We start from the raw sequence: 12960 nt of genomic DNA, 5'->3' as shown, positions 1-12960 counted from the left end.
TCTTAGATGCTTTTAGAAACACTATTATAGATTGCTATTCTGAGTACAAAATGACAAGAGCTGTGAGAAGAACTACACATGAATTATAGGTAAATAATATGTGACTTATATGTAAATTACATGTAAGATCATTATTCCTTTGACACTTGGCAAGCTTTACCGAATAGGAGTATTTCAATTACAATCAGCAAATTTCAGAGAGAAGCATTCAACCATTTTAGATCCACTTTGAATAAGTTTTCCTACATCACCAAATCTACAAATACAGTCAATATATGAATAATTTTCGATAAAAAGCCCAATAGTGTCTGGAAGATAAAAAGTAAACTAACAATGTCAAGTGATCAGAGATAAGACTTTCCATAAGTAAATGTAATAAAATTGATAAGATATAAAACTTAAAACAAAAAAAAAATCATCAAAATCTTTAAAAATAGCTAACTTGCGCCATGGAACGGAGGAGAGGATAAAAAGGGAGGAGAGGATAAAAAATACCCATATTCCTAGAGTACAAAATGTGCAAGCCTCAAATCCTGAAGCCAACAGCTCTCTTTAGCCTTCTCAGCACACCCTCACAACCTGAGGCTTGAGCATAAGCTTTTAGGGCCCAGTAAAGCCTTTGGGAGGCTTGCCATCTCAGGTTTCACTGTGGATAAGGCTCAGTGAACAAATACCAGACTGAAACACAAGCTGACCTTCCCTTAGGAGGAGGGATTTGGCTTAGGATGGGTTTAGGGATTTCAATCCTGTGTTTGCTTTCTCAACCTCCACACGATCATGCCCAAGGCCCCCTACCTTTCTGCTGCACTACAAATCTTTCATTCATTTCACTTGTTTCCTAGAACACACACATTCCAGAAAATGTTCATTAATATTTCATAAAATAACATGCTTCTGTCCTCCGTTAAGTAAAATCAGGGATATAGTCACACAGAAAATATGCTTGGGCAACGTATAAAACATGAGAGCCACTTGGTCATTCAACAACCACTTATTCAGTAAGCACAAAGCGCTTTGAACAAAGCAGTATAAAGATGAAGTTCTTGGTCACAAGCAATAGAAACTGACTGGCTAATTTTAGCAGGAAAGGAATTTATTGGCAGAATATCAAGTAGCTCATAGAATCAACAGGAAGACTGAAGAACCAGGCTGGGGGGAAAGAAACAGGCAGAAACTAAGGACAATCAGACAGTAAGAACCACAAGGTCATATCCAGCTTCAGTTAAGATACTTCCGCTAACTGCATCATAAGTAGATACTGCTAGACATTGTGCCCAAAACACTGGCCACTGGGAACGTATTTCAACTATCTCTGCCCATTTGCATGATTCAGTTCAGATTCAAATTCCCAAATTTGATTGGCCAAACCCAGGTTTCATGATCATACTCTCTCTGCTAGCATTGGGAAGAGGGGATATCTGGCTAACTGGGCTTTTAGAGAGGGAGTTAAGAGTGCTAGTTCTTACCAAGACCCACACAGTGGGGAACTGTCCTGAAATACAAAGAGAGTCTGGATGCTCAATAGCCAAAGGAATTGTTAAATATGCACCTCAATCCACAACTTTAACCATTCGATATGTACTTTGTCCCCCGTACTTTCCCAAAGAGATGCTCTGGCCATCACTGCTATAATTGTCAGAATGCCATATTTTTTTAAGGGAGGTAGGGATGATCCACCAGATAATATTTTCATTATTGCCTTCCTTTACCCTTAAACTAATTTATTCTCTGTAGAGACAACTACAGATCCTGATTTTGAGGTAATATTAAAGTACATCTTCTGTAGAAGCATCACTACTGGGGGTAGAGGATTATAAAAAGTTCATGTTCCTAGCAGTGAAAAGATCAGTTTTTAAAAGTGCATTTTTTTCCAGGATACCTGGGTGGTGCAGTCGGTTAAACATCCAACTTTTGGTTTAGGCTCAGGTCATGATCTCAGGGTTGTGAGATCGAGCCCAGAGTCAGGCTCAATGCTCTATGCAGAGTCTGCTTGAGATTCTCTCCCTCCGCTCATACTCTCACTCTCTCTAATATAAAATAAATCTGTTTTTAAAAGTGCATTTTTTAAGGTGTTGATCAACAGTGGAAAGACAAACTTCAATCTCACAATAAAAAGAGTACAAAAGGGTACTGGTACTAGCACTGTGTTAGAATTGCAAAGACGAGAGAGTACGTCCCCTCCAATAGCTTAGAGTATAGCAGGGTGACAGACATTTGAATAGACCTTTGGAATGTAAGGTGAGAAGTACTGTAGCAGAACTATATGCAGAATTTGATGGAAGAATGTAGGAATGACCCTAATCTCAAATGTGGGGGACAGAGTGGTGAGGGTGGCAGGGAAGACTCCCCGGAGGATGTGAGGACATGACAACCTGAGCTATCTCCTGAAGGATGAGTAGGAGTTAGCTTCTATCTTGTGAGCATATTTTATAATCAGGAGCAATAAATCACTCAGACAGCAGTTATGTTGCATTTTTATTGAGAGCACTTCCAATAGTGCCCTTTATTTCACCTATCATAATACTTATCATGCTGTATTGTAAGCACCTGTGCTCCTGTCTCTCCACCAACCTTAAATCTCTGCGGCGATAGGGACCACGTCAGTCCTGGTTCTAGCTGTATTCTTGGGATCCAGCACAGTACCTGGCGCAGGGTGACAAATACATGTTTGATAAAGGGAGAACAACTCCAACACATTTTACACAGAGAAATAATTGCTAGAGAAACACTCTTGACAACTAGTTAAGATACTGTTAAGCTTTAGAGGCAGCTTGAGTATAGATTACTTCTCGTAGGTACTTATGACAGTGAGTCATTAATCTAGGATTATATCTTCGATCTGCTCTAAAAGATTCAAAGATTCAACTACTGCTTGCTAAATAAAAATGCAAAAGAGATTAAGAGTAATGCTGTTCATCTTTTTTACATAAAAAAGAAGGGTTAACTTCCAAACTCTTTATTTTCCCATTAAATTAAATGACTTCTTTAAAAAACAAGCAAAAAGCAACCCAGATCTTTAAAGGGAAGTGGTACTACATGCTGCAACGTAATAGGAAGGAGAAGTATAAAGGTAATCTAATATCTCTCTTTAGCTGGAGACGCAGGAAACTTAAGGTTGAGGGTTAATGTTTTCTGATGCATGAAAACTTACTGTGGTCACACAGAAAACAACATCCCACTCTATCAAAAAACATTGGCGTTTGCAATAAATTGAATCCCAAATAGATGATACCAACAGTTCTCACATAGGGTACACCAGAATTACCCAGATTATTAAAACACAGATTACTGGGCGCCACCCCCCAGAGTTTCTGATTCAGTAAAGACAGAATGAGGCCAAGAATCTGTAAAAATATGATCATATTAAAGATATTAAAAATCCAAATCATAATTTAGGTTTGAGAAAACTATAAAAAAGAAGAGGTTGATTCAAAAAACAGTATTTCAAGAAGTGAGAATACTCATTCTGATTTTTAACAATGATGGCTTAAGAGACAATTAGTAAACCAGAAGAAAGATATGAAACAATTACAAAGAATGCAGCTACTATAGAAATAGAAAATGTGAGAAGTTAAGAGCAGGGGGCAATCCATTTTGTTCTGCCTGGGACTTTCTTGGTTGAAAATCCCACAGCCTCGGAAACCCCTCAGTCATAAGCAAACTGGGTGACTGGCCACCCTAGTTATCAGACATAAAGAATAGAATGAGAAGGACCAAACAGAGGAATTTCAAGACAAAAAAATAATAAGAATAGAAAGAGGAAGTATTTTAAAAAGAAGGCAAATGTGAATTTTCTAGAATTGATGAATATGAATTCTAAGAATCACAAATGAGAATCTTAAGATCCAGGGATCACAAATACCAAGAAAGAAAAATAAAAACAGATATACCCAGACACATCACAGCAAAATTTCAGAACATATAAGATGAAGAGTAGGTATTCAGAGTTACCATAGAGAGAAAACAGATTACCTACAATGAGATAAAATGTAGACTGGCAGGACATAATAATATTATACAGAAGTCCATTTAATAATAAATTTAAAGGCCTGAGATGCAATAACTTGCCACCAAGAATTCTATACCCAGCTAAAAAGTAAGTTAAGACAACACCTACACTCCCACCCCATGAAAGGCTCTTCTCACACTCACTGTCATAAAGGGAGGCTTAGGGGTGCCTGTTTGGCTCAGCTGGTAGAGCATGTGACTCTTGATCTCAGAGTCATGAGTTCAAGCTCCACATTAGGCATAGAGCTTACTTAAAAAAAAGAAGAGAAGAGAAGAGAAGAGAAGAGAAGAGAAGAGGAGAAGAGAAGAGAAAAGAAAAGAATAAATAAATAAATAAATAAATAAATAAATAAATAAATAAATGGAGGCCGAGCCTCACAGTGTATTCTGCCACACCCCGGACTAAGCTTGCCTCTTCACCAGACAGTAAGAGACTGGGGGCACATGTACCTGCTGACAGCCCGTGCCAAATACTGTTCATGGTGTTCACCTCGAGCCTCTTTGTACAACATAGGGAAATTCACACTTGATCTTAGCCAAAAGTCCCAGAAGCAGTTGTATAACACAGGGAAATCCGAAGTAACCAAAACTGAAAAAAAAGCTGAAACCAGCATGCTATGGAAATCACCACCAGCTAATCTGAGAGATTTGTCCATAAACGGAACGTAAAGCCCACAATTAATGGTAAAGGAGGAGACAGGAGAGGATACATTGAAACCATGGAATGGAGAGTCAGGATTGAGGCCTTTACAAACATTAGCCAAGATCTTGGAAAGGCTACAGTGGGAGGATGAGAGAGAGACAGAGAGGGAGAGGGAGAGGGAGAGGGAGAGGGAGAGAAAATCTCTGTTGGAAAAAAGAACCATTAAAGGAAAGCTGTCTCTCACAGTCCCCATCATGAGGAGAGGGGGGAAAAATTTACCTGGCGAATTCACAAGCACAAACCTGCCCGTACTGGGTTTGGTATGCACATTAATTTGTGTGGTCTAGGAAAGTTTGTTCCAAATGCTTCTGGCTCAGTAATGCCCCAAGGCATCCGGCAGAAGCCAAGGCAATTCCTCACTAGAAAAATGCGCCTTCAGTTTGGGTTTTGCCGTACTCAGTTCCACCACAAAAAATATAAATGTGTCCGTGTGTGTATGTGTGTGTGTGTATTATTGATGTAAGTTAATAGCTCTTCTGATGCGTATTATGTAACTTTGTTATTCAAGCAGCTCAATATATCATTAGTGCTAAAATTGAACTCCTTTTAGAATTCAATAGTTGCCAGCTTATTTGCTCAGGTATACATTCCTGAAACCTCCTGCTCCACATTTTATAAAGGCATTATATGATGTTGAATGAACTCCCTCATTTGTGACAATCAATGTTTGACATTCTGAAAGTTTAAGTCATTTGATCTACAGTTAGATTTTAATAAAATTATACAACTCCCTGGATCTTTAATTATATACTTACCAAGCCATATATAGCCAATCCTTCTAAAAGGCTTCTTTTATTCAAAATAATAACCTTCTCTTTAGTGTTTCCTCAACAACTACTAGCCTCTAATAAAAGTTCTCATGATTGTTGGGGTTTTTGTAAAAAAGTATATTCTGATATCCCTTTTAATACCTGGCATAATATGAATTATGTGATGAATTATTTAATGTCTATGTGATTAGAGAAAGAGAAGGGAGGCAGAATTCAGGGTATGGATGCAAGTAGTGAGAGGGTGTTGATCTGAGTGTTAAGCATTAGGTCAGCTGCTGAAACTTTTTGGAACTGTAAACTGAATGTCCCAGGCCTCACATATATGCCTTGAGGGCACCATCAACTTTTATAACTGTGGGACCTCGGTGCCTTGCTAATACCTTGCTCTACCTGAAGTCCTTCTGGTAGCCCCTGGGGTTGTTTCCAGTACTTTCAAGAGCCTGTGCTCTCCTACTCTTACATCCAATCTCCTCCTGTGCAACCACCATGTCTACAGACTCCTGTGGGCCCCACAGCTCCACGGGGATGCTTCCTCTGCTCCTTAGGAAAAAGGTGACTTGCCTAGAGTGCTGTCTCCTTCAGCAAAGCCTTCAAGGTGTCACAGTAACACCTTCAACCCTCCCTACATTGGAGCCAAGCTCCTTACATGCCTTTAGCTGTGGAAATGGGGAGAACGATCATGCCACAGGGCTTAGTCCTGGTCTCTGGGCAGGTCTGGATGATCAGATGTCACCTTTTCCCCTCCGACTCATTGCTGCTTTGGTCCCTGGCTCCAAACACACAAAAAGCTCCTCTACTCTCCACTCCAATCACTTGATAAATTGATGCACGCACGCCAGTTTAGGCTCAACTGGGATATCTAGCTATAAAACATTTTCTTATTCATTCAAAAAACATCTGTGGAGTACCTATTATGTGCAGGGTGCTATGCTAGAAGCTGCGGCAGACACAGAGAGGAATGAGAGGCAGCTACTTGGGCATGAGACTGACATGTTTCCACCCAAAACAGATGAGCAAGGAACCCAGTTGTAGTATCCTCTCTTAAAGAATCGCATCCACCCTAACATCATCCATACCACATTCTGAACTTGACATTTAAAAATCTGACTTAGGACAATGGGAGTCTAAGCCAAATTAAGGAAAGCCTACATTGCTCCCAAAAGGTAATGAATGATGGTGAGTTTTATTATTCAGGAAAATGAATAAAAATTCAAAGCAATTTAAATCGAATACCTGCCTGCCCATAAGGAGACATTACCTCCTGGTACCTAAGCTACCACCAAGCCATTACTTTTGGAAGCTGTACTAATTCTTTCAGTAAGTTCCTGCCTTGGGCAGTGAAGGGCTAGGACTGGAAAGCCTGGCTCCCTTAACTAGCATGCCTGTCACCTTGTCCTGTGATGGCAGATGACAAAAGTTCCACATCACTGCAGACAAACAAATGATTCATATCAGAACAGACACCTAACATTGTCAGGAAAAACTTAAGTCATAATAATGACACCTAAAAGAGAGATGCTTACCACCACAGGGCGAAAAAACATAACAAAAGTAGTTTCCTACTCTGTGGAAATGTATACAAGATGGATATATTTAACATGACCAAAAAAATCTACCTCCTGGATTTCTCTTCCCTCTGAAACTGTGGGATTTATAGCCAGATAGGAATATTTCAGACCCATGCTGTGTAATACACTAGCCACCAGCCACATGTGGTAAGTTTGAACTGAGATGTGCCGTAAGTTTGAATTCTATGCCATATTTCAAAGACTTATTAAAAATAAACAATGTAAAAGACGTCATCAATATTTTTAAATATTGATCATATATTGAAATCAATACTTCAGGTTAAGTAAAATACTTTAAAAATAATTTAAATGACTTCCTTTTCATTTTTAAATGTGACTACTAAAAAACTTTAAATTACATGATAGCTTGCATTATGATTCCATTGGATAGCAATGTTTTAGGCATGGCTGTATTTACTGTATTTAGAGATACTAACTTGGAGCTGGTGTTTAGGTATCTACTATTTGTTCCACTAACACTACCTCTGACAGGGTTATTCTCATAAGCAAATGTCACTGTTCAGTATTCTATGAGACAGATAAATAGTAACTTGTGCCTAGAGACCAATGTTCTATCATTGCACTGAATTCAAAAGAAGGCTCACCATGAAGAAGCCTACAAAACAGGGCCTTTTCATACTATGGCTTCAGCTACACGAGCTAGCATAAAAAGCTAAATTAGATAAATCTAGAGATGATCCCAGTAAGATCCTATGGCCACTAAGAATTGATATTATTTGGCCCAAATTGAAGGGAAAATTCTATGGAAATGAATAGAATATATTTGTGTGTCCTAAAGTTGAGAGACTGAATAACAAGGTCAAAGACACTGAAAGCACACTTGTAGAGACTGAATTATGCCCCTCCCCATTCATATATTGAAACCCTCACTCCTGGTGTGACTGTTCTTGAAGATAGGGCCTTTACAAAAGTAATAAGGGGTAAATGAGGTCATAAGGAGGGTCCCTAATCCCATAGGACTGGTGTCCTCATAAGAACAGTTTGGGAGCTATGCTTGGGTGGTTCAGTTGGTTAAACACGGGACTCTTGATTTTGGCTCAGGTCATGAGCTCAGGGTCATAAGATGAGCCCCAAGTGGAGCTCAGGGTCGTGAGATCAAGCCCTGCCTTGAGCCCACCTCAAGCCCCGACAGGCTCCCTGATCAGCGAGGAATCTGCTTGAGATTCTCTCCTTCTCCCTCCCTCTTTGCCCTCTCCCCACTCTCTTTCTCTCTCTCAAATAAATAATCTTTAAAAAAAAAAAAAGGTGGCAATGGGACACCAGACCAGTGCTCTCTCTCCCCACCATGACCCCCAAGTGAGCACAGAGGAAAGGCCATGTGAAAATAAAGTGAGAAGGTAGCAATCTGCAAGCCAGGAAGAGAGTCCTCATCAGAAACGGAATTTGCAGGCTCCTGGATCACAGATGAGCTTCTAGAACTGCAGGAAAAAGAATGTCTATTGGTTAAGCCAGACTGTGGTACCTCATTATGGCAGTCAGAACAGACTAACACAACCTTAAAGAGAATTCTGCAGAAAAAGTTTATAAAACCATTTTAGTGGATCTTTTACTGCCTTCCGTTGTTGCTGGTGTGACGTTACATAACGGACAGCGGGTCCTGATACCTTAACAGCGACACGGAATTACTAAAGAAGTCAGCAACACAGTCAAAGGTTCAAGAACGGTAACTTTCCAGTCCCTGAGAGGATATTTCGAAAATTTTAAATTCTGCAAAAAGACTGCTGAAATATCTATATGTTCCATGGGACCTTTCTAAAAATTTTCTTGCTGAGAAAGTACCTCAGAAATTTCAAGAGAAGCATAAAATCTTAGCTGTAGATGTCATTCTAATGAATACCAAAGAGATTTTTATCTTGTTCTTTTATCTTGTATTCAAACTAGCCCTTAATTTAATACATCTTCACCTAAGCAGTTCTCATTAACAAGAATATGCTTTAAAATCAGGCCATTATCCATACTAAATTAATGCAATGGAGCATTTATTTTAATTCTAGACAGGTGGGTATCAAACTTTTCTGGCATTAAGAATCATGTGTGAGGTTTGTTAAAAATACAGATTCTGGGATCCCATTCCCTGGAGATTTTGACCAGGGAGGTGTCTAGGGTGGGGCCAGAACTTTATATTTAAAATACACCTCAGGGGGATCTTGACTTAGGCAGTCTCTAGATCATACTTTGAGAAACACTATTCTAGGTGTCAAGCAAATTTGAAGAACAGCTTATCGTAAATTTGAATGGAAATATACTTAATGTTGTCTGCATGCTCACCATGAGGATAATTATATTTTGAAATGTATTATGGGCCCTCATTTTTTTTCACTCACAGTTATATCCTCAACAATGGCAATTTTAATAAAAAGATTTTGTACATTAGTTTCATTTACTGTTTCACACACAAACTATGCGCTAAAAATCATGTCAACACTCCATCTGAAGGGGCATTTTTAAAAAGGTGTAAAGAAAATTTGCATTCCACAATAAGTTTTGATCTAAAATAAACAATGAAAAGAAAAGAGAAATGTACTTCTTCATACAAGTATGCATTAGAGACACTATTGGTAATGCGTATTCATTTAAGCAACAACTAGACATGGTGGCATTGTGCTAGCGCTGAGGGAGAGACGAACATGCACCGGGCAGAGAGCTATCCCCCAGAGGCTTTCAGTCTGGGAGGAGAGCTCAGGCATGGGCACAGCTCCTCACACAGAAGACAAGAAGGGCTACGCCCTAAGAAGTATAAATTGAACACTGTGGGGATTCAGGCGAGGGGACATGCAGTATGATTGCAGCAAAGGCTGATGCGGGGAGATGGCGGAAGATGAAGCAAGAGAGTTATAGGCAAGGGTCAGATCATGAAGAGTCTCGTGTGCTGAACTGAGGGTCAATATTTATCCTAAGGGCCATGAGGAGCCATCAGCAGATTTTAAGGAAAGCGACAACATGCATTTACTCCCCCAGTCATTACGGAACACCTGCTGCATACCCAGGAGTGAGAGAAACCGCCGACCAGAGTCGCCTGTGAAGCTTTAAACTGTGTCTGAGCCCAGGCCCCACTCAGACCCACCCAATTAGAACCTCCAGGGCTGGTGAACAGCACTGCGTCATTGAAAATCTTTCTTTCTCAGTGATTCTGATGCCAAGTTAGACGACCATCATTGAAGGGCGTATTTAAATATATCCACGAACAACTCTTTGCCCTACAGTGTCTTTGCAGGAAGAATATTCGAGCAAAGGAACTGAGCTAGTGATAAAATCACGTACGTGGCGGATGTTACTGCAATCAACAGGACAGGAGGGAGCAAGAGGGAAGCTGGACAGCTAAGGTAGACGTCGACAGATGGGGTGACTTAAATTCTTGAACAAGGGAAAAGACACTCTGAAAAAATTATTTTAGGAAACTGTTTTGGGACACCTGGGTGGTTCAGTCAGTTAAGCGTCTGTCTTCGGTTCAGGTCATGATCCCAGGGTCCTGGGATTGAGCCCCGCATTGGGCTCCTTGCTCAGCAGGGAGCCTGCTTCCTCTGCCTCCCCCCTCCCCAACTCCTGTTCTCTCTCTCTCTCTCTCTGACAAATAAATAAATAAAATCTTAAAAAAAAAAAAAAAAGGAATCTGTTTTGTCTGTGATGTCCAGAATAGATTAGAAGATGACTCTGGAAGCACAGACAATAAGAATTGCTGAAGAGAGTAATCCAAGCATAGGATTATGGCAGATGGTTAAGGTGATGACCGAAGGGATGGAGAAAAGTGGATGAAATGAGTGACAGTGTTTGGAAATTGCCACATGGCTTGTAACATGTGTCACTAATGAGGAAGGAGAAAAACACACAAAGAGAGTAGGAGAAGAAAGGAAATAAGGCCAGATAGAAAGAAAGTGGACAAGATATTGATGAAACTTGCATTGCAGGAAAGATACTTGTGTCTAGAAATGGAAACTGTTAGCTGTTTGTATACAACTTTTAATGGAAGGTCTCTGAAACTGCACTGAAAGTTGCCATTTTGCAGATGGAAAACTTAAGAAAAGACTGACAAATATTCCAAAATGTCAAGTGAAAGTGGCAACTTCTTTTGACTCAGTCTTGAAGTTTATTATTGTTGTTATTTTTAAAATAAACACCATACCTGCAATCTTGTTGCTATTTTAAAATTATTAGTATAAATTATTACTACTTATAGATTTTTTTTTCATTAAAAACCTAAAACTGCCTCTTTGTTCCTCTACCCTTGCTTTGTCGAGGTGTCTCTCCTCGTGCCCATGCTTTGGTTGGAAGTCAATTATGATAACAAGGGTGAAAAGGGAATAAGAAGCCTCTTGCCAGGGCCTCCTGCCAGGGACAGATGCACTCGCTCTCTGTTGCTTCCTGTGCACAAAGGATGCTTAAGCTTTAAACCAAAAGCTTGAAAGAAAACAAGGCAGCATACATGTGTGCAGGCTGTGCACTGCACAGCTCTGAAGCACTGTTCACCTCTGTAGATTTGTATATTTAATTTCCAGCAGATGGAAATCAAGTATTTGAGGGAGGGGTGCCTTTATCCAGTTCTCACTAAGGCACTATATGGGCTAGAAACAATGCTAAAGAAATCCTCTTTTTTCAACGTTTCTCAAACTATGGTCTTAGGACTAACTACATTAGAATCCTTTGGGAACTGACTTAAAAATAAAGATTTCTGGATCTCACTTCAGACTACTGAGAAGGGCCCTGGAGTGAGCATTTTAAACAAAGTCCCACAAGGCAGTCCTCACATTTAAACACAATTTTTCAATTACTTTTCAATGGATCATCTTCCCTCAACATCGTAATGACATAAAGAACTATATGTATTTTAAACCATTTTATGATAAAACAAAAGAGCCAGCACACAAGTTCCTAACTGCCCTTCTATTTTAGAATTAAAATGAGGGAATAAAAAAACAGGTGTAGATGATGAGAAGAAAGGTCACAAATTCAATGTTAGAGATACAAAGAGGTGCCTCAAAATAATGTAGGAAATGCCATACTAGGTCATATGTCTGACCTACTCAACCCAAAACGTCAGCTCTATCTCTGTCCATGGCCCCAAAAGTCTACATTAGGAGTGTTTTTCAAACATCCTAAACTTGTCCATAATGGATCATTGATCAATGTTTATAAACTCTCATCAAACATATTTATGTTTTTAGTTTGCACAACCTATGGAACAATACAGGTCTTGTTTATCACTTAATGTGTGCATTTTCACCTATCTTCCTGTGCACTGAAAGGACCTTTGCTGAGCTTTAAGTGGCACTCTCTGTGGCTGCACCATGGGACATGAGGGACAAAACAATATATGCCCTAGCCTTCCCATTGCTTCTTGATTTACAGGCTGCAGCCAAGCCCCTTGCCAAAAGAAGAGCCTTAATCTTTTCAGTCTGTCCTATAATAAAAACCACCATTGCCTTTTAGTCATTTTAGTGATCCTTGTAAGGATATTCTTTTTTTTTTTTATCCTTTTTGTCTTTTTTAAGGTTTGGTGACCTGAAATATACACAGTTGTCTGTATATCTACATATACACCATTTTTTCATAAGCATAAATCATGCATGTGTTGCTTCTAATGTAATTCCTCATCATGACATAGGTTTCTGACCTAACAGTCGATAAAAACTATTGTTTGAGACCTAAAAAAAGCAATCCCAGATATTGAAATATCAGATATTGAAATCTGATAAAAATGGAAAATTATGCAGGCAGAAGAGCCAAGATGAACTGAATTACATTCACCACCTGTTTTCCCATGAGCAACATCACCTTCCATCTTACAGAGACTCCCCCTCAGCTGCCTGGCTTCCATCCAAGTCCACAGTTTGGCCAGGAAGGTCCAACGCAGGAAACTGCACTGCAGGGACATGGTGAAAGGGAAGCATCCAAC

At 39.6% G+C, this 12960-nt stretch overlaps 1 protein-coding gene across 7 annotated transcripts in view; it reads right to left on the bottom strand.

Annotated features, from left to right (window-relative positions):
• The window catches only part of ATG10 (autophagy related 10), a 450669-nt gene that overhangs the window by 287627 nt on the left and 150082 nt on the right, over positions 1 to 12960 (bottom strand). For 6 of the 7 annotated variants that reach the window (XM_057307382.1, XM_057307381.1, XM_057307384.1 and 3 more), the window contains one exon: positions 2572 to 2643. In XM_057307382.1, the coding sequence (XP_057163365.1) occupies positions 2572 to 2643 (72 nt within the window). Of the gene's footprint in view, positions 1 to 2571; positions 2644 to 12815; positions 12928 to 12960 lie in introns of all 7 variants that reach the window. The other variant, XM_057307388.1, reaches the window with a different exon arrangement.

The sequence above is a fragment of the Ursus arctos genome, unplaced genomic scaffold (assembly GCF_023065955.2).
Source record: "Ursus arctos isolate Adak ecotype North America unplaced genomic scaffold, UrsArc2.0 scaffold_5, whole genome shotgun sequence".
Taxonomy (NCBI): Eukaryota; Metazoa; Chordata; class Mammalia; order Carnivora; family Ursidae; genus Ursus; species Ursus arctos.
The sequence above is the reverse complement of the archived record's forward strand: the minus strand, read 5'-3'. Positions and strand labels throughout refer to the sequence as shown.